Raw genomic sequence first — 25,962 nt, forward strand, 5'->3', positions numbered from 1 at the left:
GTTACAGTAACATAATAATTTTACTATTTGCTGGTGCATTTCATGTGCTTGAGGCATGAAAGACGCAACAGGAAATGCAAGAATTATCATATTACTATAACCTAAACGGGAAATGTGCTTAGAGTACAAGTTTGGGTCTTAAGCCAAACCCTTATGATGCATTACCAGAAAAAGTCTTTGGAGAGAGCATGGTTGCGTTGGTAGCGCTCTTGTCTCTGAGTCAAAAAGTGGTGGACTCAAGCCCCACAAGGCGGCCTTGGAATTTGTAGTCTAAGCTGACACTCCACTGCAGTCCCTCGGTCTGTTATATTGCTTGATGTGCCGTCCTTTGGTGAGACATTAAACCAAAGTCCCATCTGCCTGTTCAGGTGGATGTTAAAGATCCCATGGCACTGCTAGAAAAGAAAAGCGAGTTCTTCATGGTGTCCTACCATCAGGCCTCCATATAGAAAATTGGCCATTTATTTAATAGATATTTGTATGCAATTGGTTTGCCACGTTCACGACACAGTCACAGTAAAATCCTATGAAGCGCTTTGAGATGTCCTCCTGATGCTGTACCGAAAGAGCTGTACCAAATGCAAGGAATATTAATCAACAATAATGTAAGCTTTGCAAAACCTTCAACACTGGAGCAATTTTCCTTTTTTTCTTGGTCCGTGAACCTTTTTGTTCAGAGGACAATCTCTTAAATTCTTTCTCAGCAAATCGGCTGCACTCCTGCAGGCACAACAATGTCACAAGGCATGTCCAGTTAGCTCAATCTTCCGGAAGTGCTTGCACCACATTCTCTCCTTGGCGGAGAGCTGGATGCTAATTAGTCCGGTGATGGATTGAGGACAGAACAGGTCTTTTGAGCTTCTTTTCAAGCTTTTCTTTTCATGATTTTTCAAGGGCAATTACGTTATATTAATGAAATATTAATTGCTCTCAATTTTAAAGTTTGGAGTATTTAATCCAAAAGTGCAGATTCCTTTAAACACAATTCCTATTTTTGTTCCATTTGAATGTAATCTACCTGTCAGAGAATTTGCTGCCGCATCACTTTGAGGATAATAATAATAACTTGCATTTGACATAGCGCCTTATGATGTCGTTGAGATGTCACATAGTTCTTCACAGGTTACACTGTAAAGTGGATTAACTGTATTTTGTGGATATTTTGGCTGATATACACTGGATGGTGGATTTAGCAGGATAGATACCAAACTGAACCATCCACTTATGTATAGGATTGCAAAAAAATTATTTTCTTTGACACAAAATTCTTCTTTATCCTTTGGCTGTCTTAGTGCGATTTGGCAAAATGACAATAGGTCTGCAAATAGAACCCAAGGCATTTCAGAAAGTCAGAGCAACCTCCTCTGAAAGATGCTCACAGCATTTGTTGAATGTTAAGTGGTATAACAACAGGGTGTAGCCAGAGGCAAGTCCAATGAGGCTGGAGTCCTGTGAATTTGTCTCTGATCATTGCTGGAAGGACAAAAGGACTGGGACTGGCACGCAAGGTTAATATTATGCCACCAGCTGCACTCAGAGTGACACTGAAATGCCACTGGAATGTTGCTCATCATGCAGTCCCTGTCTTTTTGTGTAAAACGCCCAACTGTTCCTCGGTTTTCATCATGTGCCTAAGCGAGGTTGGGAGCTGCACCACAGAGCAGTTTCTGCTAGATTTATATCACGGACGTTAAGAGAAATCAATGTCATACCTTTCCACCCACAACCAAATGGACGATTTTGTCTGGTCACATGTCTGTCCATGCAAGTATCAAATGGGCTCCACTGAGGCTGATTGAAACAAGCCACCAGCACCGCCCATTGAACCGCTCGGATGGTGGGCTGGCAGCACGAGAGGCAGGTGACTGCAGAATCAGGGCAGTCACAATACATCAGTTCAGCATAATGGTGCAGTTCAATTTGTCTGCTTATGCCACAATGAACCTGCACCTTTGGCTCTATTCTAAACTATTCAACTGCTGACAGGGTGCAAGGGGAGAAGTGCGGCGAAACCAATATTCATTGCAGTTCTGAGTTTACCAATTTCATTATGTTGAATTTCTGATGTAGAAACCAGGTGTGACCAATAGAACAAGAGCGCAATTCAGTTTCCCCGAGTGTTCTGAGACGTGTGAATGCAGTGAAACACTATTAAAATGCAAATTATTTTCCTTTGAACCTGAACACTGCAAGTTGTTGAAATGGGCTGACCAGTGCTTGGGTTCGATCATTGGTGACAATCTTTCTCACAGTTTGTGCGGAAGTTGCAAAAGGAAATGAAGCAGGTGTGTAAGTGTGGGTCAGGGGGAGCGGTGATGTGTTCATGGTATGGTTTTAATCATAATGCTTGGATTTGACACAGTGCCTTCCACATCAGGAAGATATCTCAAAGCATTTCACTGGATTAACTGTCAAGTGCAGTCAGTGTGTATTTATAAAGCTCTTATTTCCTAAATTGCTTTTATGACACTGCTGAGGACATGTTAAGCTGTTTGATATAGGCAAAATGTGGCTAGTTATTTTGGTCACTCTTGCTGATAAATTTAGATTAATTTACATGATAATTGTTTCAAAGATGAGAGATTATTCTTGGTGTGCGTGTTTGTGAAGGGGATTTGCTTTAATGTTAGAGAGCCTGTGTATAAAAGCCCTGACACAGAGGCTGTGTATAAAAGCCCTGACACAGAGGCTGTGTATAAAAGCCCTGACACAGAGGCTGTGTATAAAAGCCCTGACACAGAGACTCTGTATAAAAGTCCTGACACAGAGACTCTGTGTAAAAGCCATGATACAGAGACTCTGTGTAAAAGCCCTGACACAGAGACTCTGTATAAAAGCCTTGACACAGAGTCTGTGTATAAAAGCCTTGACACAGAGGCTGTGTATAAAAGCCTTGACACAGAGGCTGTGTATAAAAGCCCTGACACAGACACTCTGTATAACAGCCCTGACCTGCTGTACTAAAAGCCCCGATGCGGAGACAGATTCTAACCTCATAATCCCACTCCCTCGCAGACAGTTACTGCCTTCATTGATTGCGAGAGACAAGTTTCGAGCTCACTCAGAGCCTAGAACTGGTTCAGTTTTGTTAGGAACTCGCTGTGAGGGGGAGCGGGTAGGGGCTGCGGTGTAAAAACTGTATAACATATACACACACCTTGTCTGCTGGCAGAATAGTGTTAACACTGCATAACATATACACTTTGCTAATGTATCATACTCTACAGATAGTGTACATTGGAACACTGGTAAAAAAATTATGCTGTAAATTTTTACAACTGGAGGATTAATATTTTTGAATTTGCCTTCAGGTGATGTTCAGAACGTCATTAATTGCTCTACATTTGAAGAAGGGGGAAATTGTAAAGTACAAAGATAAACCCATCCTGGAGAACTGTCTCACTCAGCTGGGACCAATTAACTGGGAAATTAACTATGGCATGAGTTAATGGGCTTCCAGCAACCCAAAATACACTCCTCCCTCCCAGGCTGTCTGTCACTGCTGGTACTGAATTTAGTTTGCAATTCATGACAGCGTGATAACAGTGTTAAATAACAAGAACTGACCTTTCCTGAGCCCCAGCAGGAGGGTGAGGCGGAGGCTGGTTCCAATCAGCATCTTTGTCCGCAACACAGAATTACCCTGAGCTGTGGAGCTTTTATTGTGTGTTTATGCATGCACATACAGTCAATGCTACAATGTGCTTCCTCCTTGGAAAGAGCAAGCAAAGGCCTGTTTGACTCACATGGGGTTAGCATGTGAGGTGAAGAGTGTTACAGTGAATGATGAAATCTACCGTGAAACTCCTTGTAACAGAAATTTCACTCACACTCACTGATCACGGCACAGAGCAGAGCCTTTCTCGTCTGCCTATGGAAATCAAATAACGTAGCTGATTAACTGTTAGATGTTTTACTCTCGTAAACACTGTATTACCAAAGAGAGTTTTACCAAATTAGAGGACAGGATAATTAACTACCTGACTGATCTCACACCAAAAGCTGCTGAAACACTCATTCAGGCCTACGATTAAAAAATCCTGCTTTGAATCTTACAACGCACCTCTCCCTCACTCCATATTCACAAACTGCAAATCATCCAAAACTCTGCCACGCTCATCCTCGCCCACAGCCGCCAGTCTCCACTGTCCACCAGCAGAGTTAAGCTCCTCACCCTCACCTACAAATTCGTTCACTCCCTGGACCCCACCCCCTTAATAATAATAATAATCATTGCATTTGATATAGCGGTTTTCACGTTGGGAGGATGTCCCAAAGCGCTTCACAGAACACACTGTAAAGTGAATTGACTGTATATTTGTGGGCGAACGCGGCAGCCAATTGCGCACAGCAATGTCCCACAAACAGTCGTAGATTAAAAATGACCAATTTATTATTGTTTTTGGTTTTGGAGGGATTATTATTAGGCGTATGGAGTAAGGAAACTTGCCCAAGGTTTCGCCCTCTGCCTGGAATTGAACTCAGGTCTCTCACTTGCAAAGCGAGTGCTCTAACCACTGAGCTACAGGACTCCCTTATCATTCATCAAAAAAAAATAATAATAAATTGGTCACTCAATCCTTGACTGTTTGTGGGACATTGCTGTGCACAAGTGGCTGCTGGGTTTTGCCCACAAAATATACAGTCAATTCACTTTACAGTATATTCTGTGAAGCTCTTTGAGACGCCTCAAAGACGCGATAAGGCGCTATGTCAAATGCAAGGGATTATTATTATATATAATTATTATCTCTCCAGTCTTCTCACACCCACTACACCGCCCATTTCCTCCACCCCCCCTCAAGGCTAACTCAGGTTGCTGCCTGTCCCCTGCCCTTTCCGTTTTGCCATTGATCGGCAAGCCTTAAATTCCTGCATCCCAGCTTCTGGAACTCCCTTGAACCCTTCCGTCTCATTCCTTCTCTTTCTATCTTTAAGTCTCGCCTCAACTCCTACCGCTTTGAACTTGCCTAAGGCCACCTGACCTTTACCTTTCTCTGGGTATAATTCTGTCCCTGTGAGCTCTAAGACCTTGCGTGCAGGGCACTATATAAATACCTGTTACTGTTTCCTGGAACAGGGTGGTTGAGGCCAGAAATTCACTGAAGAAGTGGTTTGACCCTGGAATGGGAGGACGGTAATTTGTGTCTTCTGGAAGAAGGAGATGAAATACTCATCCCGAACGTCTCCTGTGAAAAGCAACGGGTTAAATTTCTGCTTAATGAGTAGCTTATTATGCTTACACGTGAGGCTTGAAAGCAATAAATAGTGAGAGGGAATAAAAGCCAACTGATTGTAAGGTATATGACAGGCTGTTTTGGAGGTGCTCCAACAGAATCTGATCCAATGTATACACACGCACAACCAGCCTGACTGCGCTGACCCTGGTGCGAGCTACTTTCTTTTTATTGTTTGTTTTTCTCTACTCCGTTGCTCTCCTAAGAGCACTGACTGGTGCTGGATTACAGTTCCATTGCTTGCCCTCCGGCGCTCCTTCTATGTGGCCGCTTCATTTGTGAGCTTGGGTAGAGTGTCGAAACCCGGTTCATCAGCCCGTTGCCGCTTTAATAACATTGAAAATATAAACATGCACATTTGCAGAGCTCTGTGTCTGTGTTTAAGCGCTCCAAAACTGCTACCCTGCTTGAAAGCCGCTATGTAAATCCAAGTTGTTGTTTAGGTGTGGTTAAAACTCAGAGTGTCTATTTTATTATTGTACAGAATTCTGCCTGTATAGAAACACAGTAAATGTATGTACTATACTGTGCCCAATCCATTCAGCCTTTGTCTGTTGTGGTTAGCGCACCCACTGCTGAAAGAGAGGCTGCACCACATCAGTCAGGTTGAATCACCATTAGTCCTCACGTGTGGTTGCAGGTCAAAGCACAGAGATGCTGAGTTTATTCAGCAAAGCAGTGCAGAGACTGCTTGGGTAAGGATTATCCCAACTGTAAATACTGACTAAACTGCAGACGCTTGAAAATCTGTGCACTTCATGGAAAAAACTAAGATGAACAGATTCTTTAACAAAGATTACAACAGGATTTATTTGACTTGTGAATTGAGATGTAAATTGATTTGTGGTGTCATTACATTATTTTATATATTCAGGATGCTTAAGGCATTCTGAAGCATGAAATACCTCCCTTATTTTAAGACCATTTTGCCTTAAAATTGGATGTCAGCTTGGCTCAGTTGAGAGTGCTCTTGCCTCTGAGTCAGAAGATTATGGGTTCAAGATCCACGTCGGGGACTGCGAGCCTATTGTGACACTCCAATGCAGGGTTAGAGGAGCACTGCATTGTTTGAGATGCTAAACCGAGGTACTGTGTTCCTGCCCAGGTGGACATTAAAGATCACAACGCGCTAATTGAAAAGAAAAGGGAGTTTCTCCCATTGGCCTAGTAAACAATAAAAAAAATGTCATTTACTTCATGGCTGCTTGCAGGACTTTGCTGTGTGCAAATTGGCTGCCGTCTTCACTAACAAATATACAGTCGCTGCACTTCACATTGAATCCTGTGAAATGCTTTGAAACATTTTGATCTAAGTCAGTATCAAATGCAAGGATTATCATTAATAAAATGTAAGATTTTGTGTGGAATTGTAAAAAAAAACTTAAATTTGATCCAAATTTTGAAGCCAATTTTGTGCAGTTCTTGAAAACAACCGGGCCCTGAATGTGGATGTCTTAACTGCTGCCTGCTCCTAAATAGTTGAAGTCAAAACATTTTTGGTGGTCCCTTCACGTGGCGTCAGATTGCAGGATATAAAAGGCCATCTGTTTTTCAGGGTATAATACGAATGATAAATGCCATTCAATTGTTGGAACCATGTGCCATGCTACTAACTGCTGGCAAAATAAAGCATGCATGCCTAGATTCATATAATATTGATTATCATCTCAAACTTTGTACAGGCAGCACATGACATGATCTCAGTTGCTCTGAGCAATCCTATGTTGTTTCCGGTTTTCCTCTCTGCATCTGTCAGCTTTTGGTAGAAGTCAGCCTTCATTTTGTCTTCAGCGCTGCTCGTTGCACAGTCAGTTGGGCACTCTTCAAATGGTGCTTCATTACATACAAGGGCAGGGTTTACTTTCCAACCTCAACTCAGCTTTCCATCTCATTTTGTCAACGCTCACAAAGTGAGGAGCTGCTGACGGGGATTGTTTGCAACACGTCTGCTTTTGTACTTTATTTAACAATTTATTTTCCTCCAGAGATTTGCCAAATAACAGCACTCAGCAGGCACTATTGCGGAGTTGTGTCATTATCGAACACACATCGCAGGCCTGTGAGCAAGTTGAAGTGCCTATTGAAATTAACAAAATCTCCAACTATTAAGCACCAAATCAGCATTAATGTTTTGTTCATTTGTAAAAGGCTTGTGGAGAGAGGAACAAGCACTTGCTAAGCGAGGGGAAGAATAACAGCAAAATGTGCCCCTTTTTACGAGAAACATTAATTGGAAACCATTCATTTAACATTAGGATGTGAACATTGACTTTAAAATGTGTTCAAATCTTCAGGAACACAGTGAAGCAATTAATTTTGCTCTGCGGCAGAGAGCATTGAGAACGATTACGAGTGAAATTGAATGTGTCCTTCTGGAGTAAACTTGCCCCCACCATGCTTCCGGCTCCCTGGTAAGCTCATTACTGTACGAGCTGAGATAAAGGCAGTGTGGCAAGTTACTATCTGCACATCAGAGTGCAATTGCAGAATTTACTGCTGCAGAAAATTAACTGCTACAAAATAATAAAACATCCTTTTGCTTCTCTTGCTTGAAAGGTCTGCAGCGCAGAGAAAATTATCCAAATGATGGCGTGCTTTTGTGAGTGTCACAATTGGAGGGACAAAATTCCACGTCATCTTATCAGTCAGTCTTTGTATTTAAGATCACGCAGAATTTCAGAAAATTCATTTCTAATTCAGTCTGTTTCTTTATACGAATGGTAGAAGACAGGCAACCAAGTTACAACAACAAGAAAATTACATGTGTGTAGAGCCTTTCACGTCAGGAGGATGTCCCAAGGCGCTGGACATTCAGTGTTTCGGACCCGAGCTGAGGGTCAGGATTGGGGACGTGGAGGGCAGGGGGGGAAGGAGGGTGATCGAAAGCACGGTCGAAGAGGAGTGTCTTGGTATGGGCCTTGAAGGATTAATACTGAATTTTAAAAATGCTCCACTATTCTGCAGGGTCTTAAATTTTAAGGTGAATAAGCCTTAAAGGCAAAGACGAGGTGGAACTTCAGACCTCTTGTGGTAAAATTACAACAGCATGTGTGTATAGTTGGTTGGGGGTTGGTGATGTGACCTAGGAATGTTTGCATTAACATGCAGGTCATTCCACTTGTGCGAGCGGAGTTGTATGCAACTTGTTTTAAGGTGGAACCCAGGCAGGAAATCATTGTCCAGTGCCCTTCGTGGCAATCGCTTAAAGCAATCTGTCTGCTGACCAACAAACTTGCAATGAACATAGCATCTTTCATGTCGGGAAGAAGTCTCAAAGAGCTTCACAGGATTCACTTTAAAGTGTAATGATTGTTTTGTACACAAGCACGGTAGTCAATTTGGGCAATGACATGGAAAACATGATCAATTTTATTTAGGGGGATTATTGGCTAGGCCACCGGGCGAAACTCCCTTCTCTTTTCAAATAGCGCCATAGGATCTTTAACATTCACCTAAATAGGCAGCCGGGACCTTGGTTTAACATTGCATCCCAAGGCTGACAGTTCCAACAATATAGCACACCTCCAGCACTGTATCTGAGTATCAGCTCAGACACTGAGCTCAATTATGTTGTGGGACTTGATCACAAATATAGAAACCTTTAACAGCTATACGTATCTGTTGTTTTGTGTTTTTCACGGGTGAATAACTTGCAGGTGTTCTGCTACGATTTGTCTATTTCATACTAACTTTGTACTATTTTGTACTGTCTGGGACAGTCCCACAAGTTAAATATCTGATGTGCATAACTGTGTCATCTCAACTTGTTTCAAGAACTTAAAGATCGCTTGCATCAACAGAATGATTATTTAAACCACTGTGGGTTCAAATAATATAATCTGGTTGTGTTTCTAATCAGTGAAGCTGTGACAAAGCTAGGCTTGTGACAGAATTTCAAGTGACTTTGGCATGAAGTGAACTCAAGATGGCATGTTATGTTTTTTTTACATATAAACAGCAACAACAAAATGACATTTGTATAGCAACAATAACTTGCATTTATACAGCACCCTTCACCTGGGGTAGCGTCCCCCGGAGCGCTTGACAGTGGTGGAATCTTGACAACGAGCCGGGGAGGGGGGGGGGGAGGTGATCGTAAAATGTCCACGTCTAGTGGCATGTGGAATTCGCAGTCAGGTTTATATACTCTTTAGAATGGTGATGAATTTCCTCATGTGTCCAACACCCAGATGACCCCTGAAAAATCTGTAGTTGCAAGCCTTGTAGTGGAAGAGAAGTGTCAGTGCTGTCAGAGTTGTAAAACTATCCTTGTGAAGTGCAAGAGAATTGCCTTCTATTTTCATGATTTGTGAATTCTTTGGCATGCACGATTTTTCTACTGTGTCTGTTGCTTGTTTGTTTGGATATTATTCCCCATGCTAGCCTTGAGATGCCTCTCATATGACGTAGACAGCTTGTCCAGGATTTCTGCTGCACTGCAGTCACCGCTTTGTCTGCTGTGCAGAATACATAGGCAGTGTTAATGGGAGCTGCTGTAATTATGTCAGTTATACCCTCGATGAACTGGACTAAACGTGTTTCAATGAAATGAGATTTGGAAAAAGAATTATCTAAGTTTGAGATTGAATTAGGATTCAGGAAAACTGAAGTGTATCCTCTGGAGCCATAGGATACTGTATTTTCCAGAACCGTTTACAAAACCAAGCTGACTTTGATGTCCTTAACCTCCCGGCCACAATCTCAAACTTAGTATAGTCCCAACCTTGGCTACTCTTTTACCCTTACATCCAATCCCTGACCGAGTCTCCTCATCTTCAGCTCTGCTAAACAGCCTTCCTCCACTCCTATCTCACACCCAATCCTGCCAAAATCCTTATCAGTGCCTTCATCACTTCCTGCCTGGATTCACTTGCTGTTTAGAGATTGGCATTTAATTCCAGACCATGCAGAAGTTCCCAGGCTTTACATCTATATCATTAAAACATGCCTTTATAATGATCTCTTCAGTGTGCTTTGAGCTGAGTAAACAATAATAATAATCGTTGCATTTGATATAGTGCCTTATCACATCGTTGAGATGCCTCAGAGCGCTTCACAGAATTTACTATAAAGTGAATTGACTGTGAGGGAAGAAATCATTTCCGAGGATGGTTGCCTCCTGACTGTAGCTGATCTATTTTAACGTGACTTTTTTTCAGGGCGAGCCCTAGTCGTCCTCCATTTCCGTAAAGGAGGGTTTATCTTCAGATCCATTTGTTCCCCAGGAGGCTATTTATCAAGAGAGGTTCTGTAAATATTTGTGAGAGCTGATTATCTTGCTGAGGAAACAGCATTGCTGCAAACATTGGCTCGTGTGGTTCAGGGTTTCAAAACAATCTGTTTTCAAAAAATCTTTGATCATCTTGAAGGGGGGTGGGTGGGGGTTGGGGTGGCGGTGGAATTCTATTACTGCATTTGCAAAAAATAAATGTTTTTACGTCCTATGTATGGATCCCAGGAAGATTCAAATAGACATGAAAGTGTTGACCTTTATCACACTCCCCACTGAATACCAGCGTGTAATGGTGCTTTCGGTGTGAAAGGATGTAAAGTGTTGCTGCCAATTGGTTTTGATGGTTGCTCCTCTACTCAAACCACATGCAGTGTTGTTAGACAAACAAGGTCTGCAATAAACGTCCTCTTGCCGCCTGCCGTATAATGACTCATTATCCGATTACAATTGTGAGGGAACTGATGTCACGTAAACACTAAAATAAACAGTGATGTATATTCACTGGAAATGTTACCAGGGAAGCTGTCTCACGTGTTTCAGAGGACAAAGGATTTGGGTGAGGAAGAAATTTGGCAAGTTCAGGCTATTTTAATTGGAGCCATGTAGGTTAAGGTTCTGATCTGTTAATTAGTAATAGTAAAATAATAATGGTCAGTGAGCCGGTGGTGAAGGACCTTAAATTTAAGATGAGCAGAAAATAAATTAGAGGAGAAGTTAGAATGGAATTTACAGATTATTTCGAAAGGGAATTCAATAAGCACCTTTGCATTTGATACAATGCCTTGTCACGTCATCAACAAGTCTCAAAGAACTTGATAGAAATCACTGAAAAGTGCAATGACTGTGTATTTCTACACAGAAAAAGAGGAATATTAAAGGGTGTGGAGAATGTGCAAAGGAGTTGGAAAAGCTCAAAAATATGACAAAAAATCACCAGTGTAGACTTGGTAGGTAAAATTGCATGTTTTTGAGCTGTACCTTTCAAGGAAAGTTTCAGTTATTGGAGCTGTAAGTGATTTATCTTAAAAGCAGACAACATTAATAATACATTACTATTCTATTATTGGGGATTGGGAATCCCATGTTTCTTTGTAGCCTGAAGACCTGTGAGAGTGATTTTTAGTGTCAGAGTTGTTCGGAAGATGCTGAAATACAGAGAAATGCTGCAGTGAATCTCTGGGGCAAGCGGGAACCAGAATTAAGTAAATGGTGTATTGATTCCCACTGCGTATTGTGAAGGGAAGGTCAGCTGGGAAGCTCTTATTCAGATGCATCTGCTGAAAAGACAGCAGACACCCAAGTTTCCGTTTTGATAAATAATTAAAAGTCGAGATTTGTCAGCTTGCAAAGCAAATTGATGCATTTGGAGGATTCAACGAAAGATATTGGGCGAGAAGATTTAATATGTTGCAGGAAGTGCGTGCAATTGTTCGTGAGAATTGTTAAATAATGTATCATGCAGGCTCCTGGGATCTTCAGTCAGAAACAGTCACCTGGAGAATGAAGTAGGTTTCCCTGGTTAGTGATTTATACAGGCAGGTATGCAATGTTTAAAGACAACCTTGGTTTAATGAATAAAATAAATAAAAGGAGCACATTCTTGCTAAGCCCCAGCAAACTCAAGCATGTGGTGCAACTCTTTCATTCTCTCTGTAGATGCTATGGAGCTTAACTCATTTGTTTCATGGCTATTTGTGGTGACGTTGCTATGTGCGAATGGACTGCCACGTTCGGCAATAAATAAACAATTGCTACTACTTACAGTAATTTCTGTTAAATGCTTTGAGATGTCTCAAACATCATAAGGCACAATGTCAAATGCAAGGATTATTGTTATTATGACTCTGAACTCTCCAAGTAATGGATCTAAAACCTTTGGAAAGATGAAGGATTGCTTTTCTATCTCTTCTGTTACGGGATAAATTCCTATCTGCGAGATGACAGCTTATACTGAAATATAATGGTATCTTGGAATATAACTATTTTTGGAAGCTTTGGCTGTTAAGTCTTTGAATCTTTTTTCCCCAACAATTGCCATGATGGGTGCAGCTGCCTTTCTGTCCATGGAGGCATTTTGTGTGACGGTCAAATCTTTGACCAATGACATCATAGCCTTCAATTACAACAACAACAACAACTTGGATTTACATAGCACCCTCCACGCCGGACGGCGTCTCAGAGCGCTTCACAGTAACGGATCCTGGGATCGTTAATTACTTTAATTGTAAAGATTTATTTTAGTTTCTGCAGTTATTTATTAATGTAGGACATCAAGTGGTTGCCGGTTTAAGACACTGACACAATGGTGTCCATTCATCTGTTGTATCTGGATAGGGAGAGGAAGAAGCCAGACAAACAAGGAGAAAGTGAAAGAGGCTTGGGGGATGGCATGGATGAGTGATGAGATTTAGCAAAAGGAGATCAGCATTGGATGAGTTGGGCTGAATGACCTGTTTCCGTGCTGTATCGCTCTATGTGACAGAGAAAGGGAACAAAGAGAGGTGGGGAAATAAGTGAGTGAAAGCAGGAAGACAGCTTCGTGCCTTCACAACTAGGAGCTGAGTGTACCAAAATATAAGTCTTTAGAAGGAACAGGAGAAAATAGGAAAAGTGAAGTAGCATCATTTATAAAAGATTAAAATCCTGGCAGTTGAAAGGAGAGATACATTTGAAGGAAGGTAAGAGAGAGAGTTACTGTGGGCCGAAGTGCAGAATAAGAAGGGTTGTAAGTCTCGGGTCAGAGTTTTTTTTACAGATCTCCTGTCTGTGATGATAAGATAGAGGAACGTGTGCTGGCAAATCAGGGATGCTTGTAAGAAAAAACATGTAAGATTTTAACTTGGGAATTGATTGAGAATGGGAAAGCAATGCAAATTGAAAAGGCAGGCAATACTTTTCTTGAATGTGTTCAGGACAGTTTTGTAAAACACCACGTCTCAGTCCCAGCAAGAAACAACCCATACTCAATTTAGTGTTGAGGAATGAGTCAAAAGTAGTTACAAATCTGGCGGTAAGGGAGCTTCTTGACATCAGTGATCATAATCTTCTTCTATCTTTATACGAATAAAACGACAATGTCTGCGTGCGCTTCAAGAAGGATCTCAATAACTGATTGACCTGGAGACATGATTTATACCTCATCGGAATGGTCTTACATCTGGGAGTGACATGGGCATATTTGTTTTTGGGTATCTCCTATTGTTCACGAGTTATTTTCAGTTTTGCGTTTTTTGCTGCAGTTACACCTGGTGGCCGCCAAGTCAAAGTGGGGCTGTGGCATCATGTGTCACAGAGTACGTACGTATGTATGCACGCTCTGCACTTGCACCTGGTGGCCGCGCCGGCTGACTGTGGCGCTGTGGCATCCTGCGTCACAGAGCACGCATGTAGCTAAGCGACGGGAACAAAATAAAGAACACAGACAAAGCTAAGCCGCGGCAACCACAACAAAATTACTGAGTCCTCCAACTGAGTCCTCCCAGATGAGTATAGATAAAGATGAAATGTCTGCTTGTGTGTCAATCTACATTCCATGTTGGAACATTTGGTTACAAGTGAAGCTGCAACAGGTACAGTTAGTGTGATCTAACTCAAAATCAAGTTTGAAGAAACTAAAGGGAAACATAAACCATAGTGTTAATAATAAATAATAATAATCTTTGCCTCGGACTTTTGCCTTATCATGTTGTCGAAATGTCTCAAAGCACTTCGCAGGATTCTACTGTGAAAGGGAGTGACTGTATATTTGAAGGTAAACGTGGCAGTCAATTTTCACACATAGAAACACAGCAATGTCCCACGAACAGCAAGTGGTTAGAGCACTTGCCTCGCATACGAGAGACCTTCAATTCCCAGCAGGGTGAAACATTGAGCAAGTTTCCTTACTCCACACGCCTCTGTTTACCTAGCAGTAAGTAGGAACCCAGTTGTTAGTTGATTGGTAGATCGTTTTTCCGGGAGTAATAATTCCTTAAAAAAAATAATAAATTAATCACTCAATCCCCGACTGTTTGTGGGACATTGCTGTGCGCAATTGGCTGCTGCTGCATTTCGCCCACAAAATATACAGTCAATTCACTTTACAGTATATTCTGTGAAGCGCTTTAACAAATGCCAGGATTATTATTATAAAGTGAGTGACCAATTTTATCTGGGGAATGTTGTCCGGGACAATGGAGAAACTCCATTCTCTTTTGGACTGAGATAAGACTAAATTTGAAGGGTCAAGGAACAATTAAAACAGACAGAATAAGATGGCTCTAGAATTGTCGGTTAGTAAATGGAATATATTAAAGGGTGTAATTTGTACATACTAAAACTGGTACATAACCTAAAAGGCAAAGGTTGTATTCTGGCATGAAACAACTGTGGTCAAACAAATTGGTTACCGTCAGCGTTAAACAAAAGAAAAAGTCAAATCAAATGGTAAGGCAAGACTGGGTGTATGGCCCATCACCATCACATTAAGTGAATCCAAACCAGAACTCAAGAGTTCCACATATCCATATCACATGGAAACTTCATACATGCTTTCATTACGTCGAGGCTTGACTATGCAAACGCATTGCTTGTCGGCCTCCCCAACTCCTCTCTCCACAGGCTGCAGATCATCCAGAACTCTGCAGCTCGTGTCCTCTCCCGCACTAGGCTCCATGACCCTATCACGCCTGGCTTCCCATCACACAGAGGATACAGTTCAAGATCTCGGTCCTCACCTTCAAAGCCCTCCATGGCCTTGCTCCCCCCTACCTCTACGACCTGCTAATCTCCTATCATCCTGCTTGTTCCCTCCGCTCTGCGGGCTCCAGCCTGCTTCACGTCCCCCGCCTCACTCACCCACTATTGGTGGGAGGGCCTTCTGCCACTCTGCCTCCACTCTCTGGAACTCCATCCCACAGTCCCTCCGTCTCGCCCCCTCCCTTGCCTCCTTCAAGACCTAGCTTAAGACCCTCCTCTTCAACCTTGCTTTCAATTACCCTACTTCGCCCCCTGCCCTCCACCTCCAGGACCCCAGCTCAGGTCCAAAACTCTATCTGTCCAGTACCTTGGGACGTCCTCCCGACGTGAAAGGTGCTATACAAATATAATTTTGTTGTTGTTGTGCTTGACAAGGATTCACAGCGTGTCATCCCATGTTTATTGCACTAAATAAGGACAAGCTTACATTGGTGATTGGCTAAGGAATATTTTGAGAGTTGTGAGTGGGGGAGTTGGGGGTGGGGTTGTTGCTTCAGGTTTCTGTCACTCCTGGCTCAGCAAATATTGGCTTTCTGTTCGCGTTCATAATAAATGAGAAAGATAGAGTGCATTCAGCGTGCAGGAGCTGAATGGCTACAGTTTATGGAGAAATTTCATCTTGGGACAAGCTCTGAATATTTCATGCAAGGAATGATTCCTGCTTGTCTTTTCCGGGCCACTTGGTTTATGACTGCATGAAATTGGTGTGAGATTCTTCTCATACTGATAGCTGCGCTGAAAGGATTATGTAACAGAAAGTAATGTACAGTTAGTTCAAAGCCCAGAGCTGCAGCAAGTTTGCATTGAAGCACAGAGACTGGAGATGCGGGATGAGACGAGATCCCAGGCAGAGGGTATTTCTTCCTGAAATCATGGGCAGCGTTTCAAAAAAAGGGAGCTTGGCTATTTACCTAAAAGAAGAGTGTGTCAGGAATTGTCTGTGAAGAATACTTTTTACTGTGCCCCTGGTTTAAATGATGGTGAAATAACGGCTCCAAACAATGGAGTTCCTGTAGTGTATTGATTAGAACATTCGCCTTGCAAGTGAGAGGGTCTGGGTTCGATTCCCGGGTATTTTCCTTACTCCATATGCCTCTGTTTACTTTACAGTAAGTAGAATATGGTTGTTAGTCAATTGCTGGATAGCTTTCCAGTGGTATTAATTCCTTCAAAAAAAAAATTAAACATTGGTTTGGTCACTAAATCCAGGGCTGCTTGTGGGACACTGCTGAATGCAGCTGGCAGCCACGTTTCGCCCACAAAATATCACTTTACAGTATATTCGTAGAATCGTACAGCACAAAAAGAGGCCATTCAGCCCATCGAGTCTGTGCCGGCTCTTTGAAAAGAGCAATGTAATGTCAATCCCACTCCCCAGCCCTTTCCCCATAAACCTGCAAATCCATCCTCAAATACCCATCCACCACGTTTTTCTGTGAAGCGCTTTGAGACTCTCGAAGACGTAATATTTTGTGATCTGCCACGATTATATAAAGACTTTTCAGAGCCATTTGATGATAATAATAATAATAATCCTTGCTTTTGACTCAAGAGTCCGAGGGGAGAGTGCTACCAACTCAACCAAGATGACACTTGATAGTCTGCTGAAAGCAAGTTCCCAAGGCAAGATTCACATCTCAAATTAACATAATACACAAGACAATTAAGAGCTGAAAATCCATATGCTGTGCCATCTTAATCGTTTTGCCATTTTTGTCAGTAAATTGAAAGCTCTGCTCAGGAAATACAAGTTTGCAGCAGATCCCGGGAGGTAAGACAAACCTACCAAGTGATCGGTGATAATCTGTATCTGTCGTAATATTATAACCCACTGGGTTGCAACCACTTTGAATAGTTGTGGAGTTGGGAAAGTGGATTGTAGCACAGCGCAGTGGTGCTCTGTGCTGTACTGCTGATGTAGGGTGCAGGTTTAAAGACAACAGTCTCACGGGATAAGGGAGAGAGTGGTATGGGAATAAGAAGTAAATTGATTGAGTCAACTCCTGTAACCCTGTACCTGAGGTCCTGTACCCTAGCTCATGCACCCTCTCTCTTGAGCAATGTAATAATTATAAAAAGCATTTGATATAGTGCCTTAACACATTGTTGAGATGTCTCAAAGCGCTTCACAGAATATACTGTAAAGTACTTTGACTGTATTTTGTGGGGCGAAATGTGGCAGCCAATTTTGCACAACAATGCCCTACAAAAAGCTATGGAGTGAGTGACCAATTTTGTTTGGAGGATTGTTGGCCAGGACACCTGGAGAAACTCCCTTCTCTTTTCAAATTGTGCCACTGGATCTTTAACATCCACCTGAACAGCCAGACAGGACCTTGGTTTAATGTCTCATCCGAAGCACGGCACCTCCGAGAACGCAACACCCCCCCCCAGCACTGCATTGAAGTGTCAAGTTAGAATATTTGATTCCAAGCTCCCAACATGCAGCTTGAACCCACAACTTTCGGACACAGAGGCGAGAGGTGCTACCACTGCGCCAGACCAATACTGGGTTAAGACTCATGTATTAGGCTGTGAGAGAAGAGTTGGAAATCATGAAGTATGGGGCAAAATCCCTTACAAGAGAATATTGTCCCTTTAAATGGATGTGCAGTATGGGGCAAAATCCCTAACGAGATAATATTGTCCCTTTAAATGGATGACAAATAGACTTTGTCATTATTTCTCTCTCACCACTGACTGATTTATCAGCTGATCAGCAGTTGGCATTACAAACAGATCAATCAAAGCACTTTATTACCCCGGCCCTGGTGATAATCACATTTTGAATGTGCTGATATCTATCTGCTCATTGCAGCGAGTTTCACTTCTGACAGTAATTGTTCATTATCTCCGTTTTCTTTCATATTTTGTATAAAAAAAAGCCTGCTGCATTCTGCAGTTGGTTCTCACTTTGATGGTTAATATTCAGTCCAACATTTAATGACTGGTTTTATTTCAAATTGTTTAAATTGTGTCGCAGCACAGTTAATGAATTTGAGTGTAATTCGACTCCCATTTTCAGTTGTAATTTGCGTAAAAACATACATTATCTGTTGCTTCACCACCTTCATCACCCACTGTAACATCTCCACTCACAGGTGCCTCAACTTCCATCAGAAGAAACCTGTTAAAATCCATTAGACATACATTAGGTCAGGCACACAGTGTGTAGACACAGCTCGGCCTGTGAATCATCCCCTTTCCCCTTCATTGATGCACACACCCCAGCATCGTCTTGCTTGTCGTGACCTGAATGAGGAATTGCCACATGCTTTATCCAGTGACTACACTTCTGCCTTTGTAAGATAGTCTATAGGGTTTCTTTTTTTGTGGCACTGTTTCAATTTTGTTCACCTGGCCTGAAGATGAATTATGCTGAGCAGTGGCATTGCTGTCTAGACCACTTCAGGTCAGGAAACTGTCTGACTGTCTTCAGTAGTCTGATCCAACCTAGGTCTTCACCACTGTCCGCAGCAAACTGACTGTCACTGCCCAATTGATTGTAGTGTGACTCTGCAAACCTAAAAAAGTGGCTGTAATCTGCCTATGGCTGACATGACAAACATTGGAAGTGCTTTTCCATTCACTCAGAATCTGTAACTCATAAGAAAATACAGCTTAATGTGGTTTTAGTTCACATTCCTTTGTGGTATCAAGGATTCCCACAGTTTATTATTGATGAGCTTCTTAGGGTCAATGGGTGGTTTGCTGAAATCAGCTCACCAGCCAGACAGAAAGTGTGTGAGAGAGAGAGACCTGAGGCAGCAAAGACCTTGAGTTTTCCAAACATTTACAATATGTCTCAAAGCTTTGACAGTAATTATTGTAAAGTGAAGTGACAGGCAAGAAGTGAATGACCGATGATTTCTGAATGATTGTTGATGAGGACATGGAAAAAATTCTCTTTTTTTACCAAAATAGTGTTATGGATCTTTAACACTTACTTGAGGAAAGGTAGACGGGATTTGAGTCCCGTGGTTGGACCATGCAGCCCTACACTTTTTTTNATGAACACAAATCGGCGGGGTGGTTTACTGTGATGATTTTGACAGTTCACCACAGTATGAGTAATGTTACACAAATGTCATCAATAGCCCAAACTTTGGTATATCTTCATTCATTCCTTAACTCAACTTGTCCAAAAAGGGCTCTGAGTTTTGCGGATTGTGTGATGTTTCACACCAATTCTCGCGATCAAAATGCCGCTTTGCAATGAAAGCTGGATTCCAACTCCCAAGTTACACCATTTTCACCTCCTTTCGATGAAATGCAGAATGAATTTTAACATCTTAACATTACCAGAGTTTGGCATCTGCAGAGGATTGAGGTGTTCAGCCTTCTAGCTGCAGCACAATTGATGTCAAATTAAGAACAAATTTCTTCCCTTCTTGTTTGTTTTTATCACTTCACGCGCTCGAACAGTCAAGCTCGCTCTGTGCATCACTACTGAGATACAGTCTATTTTTGATCAAACAAAACCCATAAATTCAACCCTCCTCGATCCCTGCTAACAGTTTCAGTGTGCCAGAGGAACAGCAACCATCACTTCAAGGGAAGCGTGGAAGTATCTCTTTGCACTTGCAGTAGACGTGAATAAAAAGGAAGGACATTAATAAGGTTCATATATGTCATATGAATCAAAAAATGATTGAAACTGCAATATTGGCAGAGAAAATTTGGTCCTTTGTAATCGTGTCACTGTTTGTTCCTCCATCTATGGAGGTGTAGCCAACTATTTGAATCTCCATTCTCTCCTCTTTTCTCATACCCTCTAATACCCTTCCTCCACATGTGCGCAGCTAATTACTTTGTACTCTGCTCATGTACTCTGCTCCAGCAACCAATAATGAATGGAAAACTGGGAAATACAGGAATATTAAGAATTCTTACATTTTGAGAGAGGACATCAAAGTGCAGTAATTATGTATTTTTGTGGGTAAGCAGGATTGCAAGGCTTTGTAATATGCAGTCCTTCCTTGGCTAATGTATTTAGGTTTCCACTGCTCCCTGATAAATATTCTTTCTAATCAGACAGTTCATACCAGCACAACATTTTGGCTGATCAAAGGTGCGTTTTGAAGTGTTAATCTCATTTTGCCTTTGAAGGTTACATTTGAGACATCTCGTTCCAATTTATATTGCAACCAAACTGCTTTGAAGATTAGAAAATCCGTATTTCCTCCACTCCCCGGTGGTGTTTTTAAGGCATGCAAAATTATCAGATCATGGCATCAGTTCATTTCATATATTACGGCAGGTTTTTTTTCTTCGTGTGCCTTGTTTACTGAGATCTGACATCAGCCTTTTTAATTTCCCCCCATTTTCGTCTCCATACGAGACAGTTACGGCCATGTGTTGTGCTTCTCAGGGGACTTAGCGAGAGAAATCCTGTAAGCAGTGATGAACTTCACAACAAATGTCAAGTGTGATTTACAGGCATTATGGAGGCAGAACAAACTGCCATGCGACCCCTGCTCCCTCCTACAAGGCAAAACACTTCACCTCTGCTTTCTGCCATTTATTAGCTCTAAGTAGAGAATCTTCGAACAAGTCTTGGAGCATCAGTTTAGCTTCTAATAATAAATAATAATAATACTTGCATTTGACATAGCTCCTTATAAGAACATAACAATTTGCTAGGCGAAAGAAGACCAAAGTCCATGTAGTTCGCCCGCCACCCTACTGGCATGTTATGTCCCAAGCTATATACTGTATACTGCGTCACGCTGTTGAGACGTCTCAAAGTGCTTTAAACAATGTATGGTAAAGTGGAATGACTGTCTATTTTTGTGGACGAAACACGGCAATGGCCCACAGCAGCGTCCCACGAACAGTTGTGGATTGAGTGACACATTTTTGGAGGGAGGAATTATTACCTTTCACCTTTCACTGTAAATTCAGTTCCAGATACATCAGTGGCGTTCATACATGGAACTCTCAGTCTGGGTTGGATACTTTTAAGATCGATAATGAGTTTCGTGTCAGATACCCAGCTAACCAAAACCAAATGAACTGCAATGTGAGTTGTCAGCCGTGGCCTGTAATAGCTCACGTTGGGTTTGTGCGAGGAGCGAGGAGCTGTGTGCCCACGCGGAAGACTGGCCTCCAAGGAAAAGAGCTAACAACAGTCTTTGGCAGTCTTCAGAACCTGCACAACATGACTCGGAGTGCAAAGGGAAACAGTTCCTAAAATATCAAAGAGAAATGGTTTTAAGAATGAGATTTCAACAGAGTTCCGCGGCTGCTAACCAGCTGTAGAGTGGAACACAGAATTTCATTAATCTTTTATTGTGCTTGTGAAAGTGATTTGGGCAAATTGTTCTTCCCCCCCCTTTGGAGGAAGAACTAGACATTCCCTGTTTTTTTCACTCTGCTTTCCCTGCATGAATTCCATGAAAGGAGCTATACAAATTTCATTTTACCGTTGGTAAAAAAAATTGGTTATTTCTGTTCACACCGTGGTTGGGGTGGTGGTGCTAACATGTGACACAGTGAATGAACGCTTTTATATTTCAGCAACAACACGAGCCTCAAACAATGCAAGTTTGGACAAGAGCCAGTGGTTTCTCAGCACAAAACTACCAGTGTTAACAGCCAGCCCCATGCTGATTGCCTGGGAGTTTGGAACGTCACACCTGCGGTTGTGGAGTCACAATTGCAATGTTTCAAAGCTTCTTTCGAGTCTGTTTCTTTTTATTTTGAATTTTCTTTTTACACCGAGTTTTGTTTCCGTTTGTGCATATAGCTTTATACGAGTGGCTAGCAGCCGAACGACACAGCAGGAAGCAAGACCCTGCACGTTCGACCAAACACTCAGGTAAACGGCAGGAAGCCGGCCAAGCTGTGTTCTTTCTGCATGTTCTTTCATCTCCCAAATCTGGGGATTCTCCTGAATAATCTGCTGAGGTCACTCTCGACCCATCATTCCTCCAGTCACTGTGCTCAAATCTCAGAGTGCGTGGGTTACCTAGCAGCACAGCTGGGGATGTTGGTGACCAGAGCTTGTGGTGCTCTCTTTCTCTGCTCAGCTAAATGACTCTACTTTCATTCGTGCGTTTCCCCTTTTGCTTTTCTGGCTCTGAGTGCTTCTAATCCATCCGAAGGCTTCTCTGCCTTTGAATGAACCGTAGTGCTTTGTGCAGTGTTAATTTGGTGCTGGTGGCTCAGATATTCTTCTCCACATTCACTTTTTGTCTGCTGAACCTTTCCTGGTTGTGGGTCTGCAGTGATGTGCAGGTGAATTCCAATCATTGTGCTTCCAACCCATTCTCTTTACAACAATTCAAAAGCACAGTGAAAAACAAATCGTTTTGTCAGATTTAAATGGAAGTATGGAAGCTCCTTCATATTCCTGCAATAATTAATTTCAATGAAACACTTTAGTTTTCTAAAGGTTTCTTAAAAACAAGCTTTCACTGCCAACTTCTGTTGATAACACAAATTGTTCTGGAAAGATAAGAGATTGGGTGTGAAACACAATTGTAACTTTGAATAATTTTTCACTTTGGTCTGATTATATTCACTCACTGTAATTTCATCCAGAAAATGATCTGTGTCTGATTTCTAAATATTCTGCTTCAATTTGACTACTGCCAGTGATGATTCAAGTAGCATTTACAGCTAATAGCATTTTTTTACAGGGAAAACCAGCGAGAAAAATGTAAGATTCCAATGATGTTTGGGGAGCTCATTGCCAGGGTATCTTGTATAGTGCAAGTTACATTCTATATAGATCCTCTCACATCGGGAGGACGTCTCAAAGTACTGGAACCTTGGCGTAATTCTACACTGTACTGAAGAAAGGGAGAACATGGGATTGAAACTTGGTTTCTGGCAAGTTGGCCATCTCAATTCAAATGGAACCGGCAAAATGCATCTCGAGGGTGTGATACTGCAGAGATTTGGGTACATTTTAACCTCTGGTATGAGGTTTCTCAGGTCCAGTCAGCCAGGCTGAGAGCAACAGAGCATTTGCAAAAACCTACAAGTAGGTTAAACGCTCATCCTTTTAGTTGGCCAATGATGCATGGTGTGTGGAAAATTGTAAAGATTCAACCACTTTGTTGAAATAGAAACAAATTAATACAAGTTTTGGAATTTTTTTAAATGGGTGAGTTGGACAATGAATTGATGACTGCATGCAATAGCCTTAGAACAAACCAGGGGCCTTGGAGATGCCAAGTGATTTGTGTGTCATTCTCTCTTTCTCTCTTCATTTCGTGTAGGAGAAAACTTTGAGCAAAGCCCACTGCGAAGAACATTCAAGTCCAAAGTATTAGCTCACTACCCTCAGAATGTGGAGTGGAATCCTTTTGACCAAGATGCTGTCAATATGGTGAGTGACTGTTTAATGTTGCCTCTGTGAGGGCAGAAGTCTGTATTTGGGGAATTTTGGCTTCAAGGCCATGCCTGATAGGAGGGGATGGCCAAATCATATTCAGGGAATAAGAGGCATCTCTGTAGTCAGTCATGGTTCTCAGGAAGGATCCGGAAAAGAAGAACAGAGTTTTCCACAAGCGAAGAAAACATATTATGGAAATTCTTTGCACTGATGAATGAGCACTTTTCTAAATCTGAATATACTGTACATGTTAATTGCATTCGTGCAGTAGGAAGATGTCACATTTTGTTCTGCGGCAGAGCCACTTGTATTGTAACTGAAAATTTCCTACCAAGTGAGCTCCCTTTCACATTAGGCTTTCCCTAGTGCAAAGTGCAAAAAGTCACAGTTACATAGATTTACACAGAGTATACAGCACAGAAACAGGCTATTCAGCCCTTTTCACCGATGCCATTGTTTTGCTCCACATACTTCCCCGCTAACTCCTTACTCCCTTTCAATACCCTTCTATTCCCTTCTACCCATGTGAAAGTCTTTCTTCCTCTTAAATGCAACTGCTCTATCTTATTCCACCATCACTTTGGGCAGCAAGTTCCACATTCTCACCACCCTCTGCATGAAGTGTTTCCTCCTAAATTTTCTTTAAGAACCTCTAGTCTTATACTTGGGTCCCCTGGTTACGGTCTCGCCAACAAATGGGAACATCCTATTTATGGTAACTTTACCAAGTGGTTGCAATGACTTTACTCCACTGACTATGGGTGGAACTGCAGCCACAGCACAGGGGTGATTGGCTTGCTGGGAATTGTTCTTCTTGTGTCAGAGGGAAACTTTTGTTGTGTTCTGCTGGTCACACAGGAACAGCAGCATTTCTGCTTGCAGCAATAACAACACCTTGCATTTATATGGCACCCTTCACGGGGGGCAGCGTCTTGGAGTGCTTGACACCGAGCCAGGGGGAAGAAGAAGGTGACCGTAAGCATGGTTGAAATGGAACGTCTTCAATCATGAGGGGGAGGAGGGGCAGGGTGGAGGGATTGGGGGAGAGAGTTTTAAAGCTTCGGGGCGTAGTTGCTGAAAGCACAGCCGCCAATGAGCGGAGGGACCGAGGCACTTACAGGAGGCCAGAGGCAACTGAGTAGAGGCAGTGGGCAATGGAGTGTGGAGAAAGCAGGTCAGAAAGATAAAGAGTCCAGTTTGCAATCCAGCCACAGTGTTTGGTGCAGCACGACAGTCTGTAAAGGTCATCAGTAACTTGCTTAAAACCGGAACAGAAGAGATTTCTTGCTTTCATGCCAATGTTACAACAATATTTCTGGAGAGGTGACTCCAAGTTTGTTAAAAATGACTTTTCCTAAGATGTGGAAAGTAAAATATGATTGCCAAACTTTTGTGAGAGAGAGAGAGAGAGCGAGAGAGAGAAAGAAGGAAGGAGAACTTGATGGACAGGAATAATCTATTTTCATCGCAGTACATCACACCACAGTATGTAGGCCGCTCTGGGAGCCAATCACCCCCAACTTCACCCGGCTTCACTGGCCCTCCAAATTTGTGCTTCTCCTTACCTCTGCAACCTTGTCATGGGAACACCTTACCAACCTGTCTGCTCCCTCCATTCGGTGGGCATTGGCCTGCTCCTTCATGTCCCATGCCCCTCCCGCCCTGCCATCGGCAGTCGGGCCTTTAGACATTCTACCCCATCCTGTGGAACTCCATCCCAGAGCCACTCTGCCTCGTCCTTGACCGTGCAGTGCTTTGGGATGCCCTTCTGATGTGAAAGTTGCTGTATAAATGCAATTTGTTGTTGTTGTTGTTTTCCAATGATTTATGACAAGTGTGTTCGGGAACCCCTTGTTACAACCATATTGTGCCCACTTTACAGTGTATTCTGCAAAGTGTTTCGAGAGGTTCTCTCAATGTTGTACCAAATGTCAAGATTATTATTTTATTATTATTCTTGTTCACATGCAAACATTTCATCATTAAGATGATGCGATTTACAATTAGATAAAGGTTCACACTTACTCATGTTCTTTAAAAAATAAATAGCTAAGAATTGCATCGACCAGTTAGGCACACAGTTACAACTCTGATGAGTCAACTAATTTCATTTATACTGGAAAAGAAACATCTCGAAGCATGTTACAGGGGGAGATTGATCAGAAATAAATCTGTATAGCTGTACAGCTGCTCTGTGGTGTCAAAGTTCCCAAGACAACAGTGAGATGAGTTGGCAATTCATTTGAATTCCTCGGTTAAATTTTGACAGTGGGAGGTGGATGTACAAGCCAGCATAATCGGGAGAGAAAAAAACTCCATGTTTCTTCAAATAACATCCGGAGATCCCTTAAAATCCACCTGAATCACAGGGTAGACAGGAACTAAATGAAGGACTCATTCGAAAAGGAAAC

The 25,962-nt window shown here is 42.2% G+C and overlaps 1 protein-coding gene across 6 annotated transcripts in view; it reads left to right on the forward strand.

Moving 5' to 3' along the window:
• The window catches only part of dennd5b (DENN/MADD domain containing 5B), a 120,934-nt gene that overhangs the window by 19,157 nt on the left and 75,815 nt on the right, over nucleotides 1–25,962 (forward strand). For 3 of the 6 annotated variants that reach the window (XM_007898604.2, XM_042335957.1, XM_007898607.2), the window contains exons 2-3: nucleotides 21,956–22,027; nucleotides 23,436–23,545. In XM_007898604.2, coding sequence (XP_007896795.1) covers nucleotides 21,956–22,027; nucleotides 23,436–23,545 — 182 coding nt within the window. The remainder of the gene's footprint in view (nucleotides 1–21,955; nucleotides 22,028–23,435; nucleotides 23,546–25,962) is intronic. The other 3 variants (XM_042335958.1, XM_042335960.1, XM_007898609.2) reach the window with 1 other exon arrangement.

This window comes from Callorhinchus milii, unplaced genomic scaffold (assembly GCF_018977255.1).
Source record: "Callorhinchus milii isolate IMCB2004 unplaced genomic scaffold, IMCB_Cmil_1.0 Scaffold5, whole genome shotgun sequence".
NCBI lineage: Eukaryota > Metazoa > Chordata > Chondrichthyes > Chimaeriformes > Callorhinchidae > Callorhinchus > Callorhinchus milii.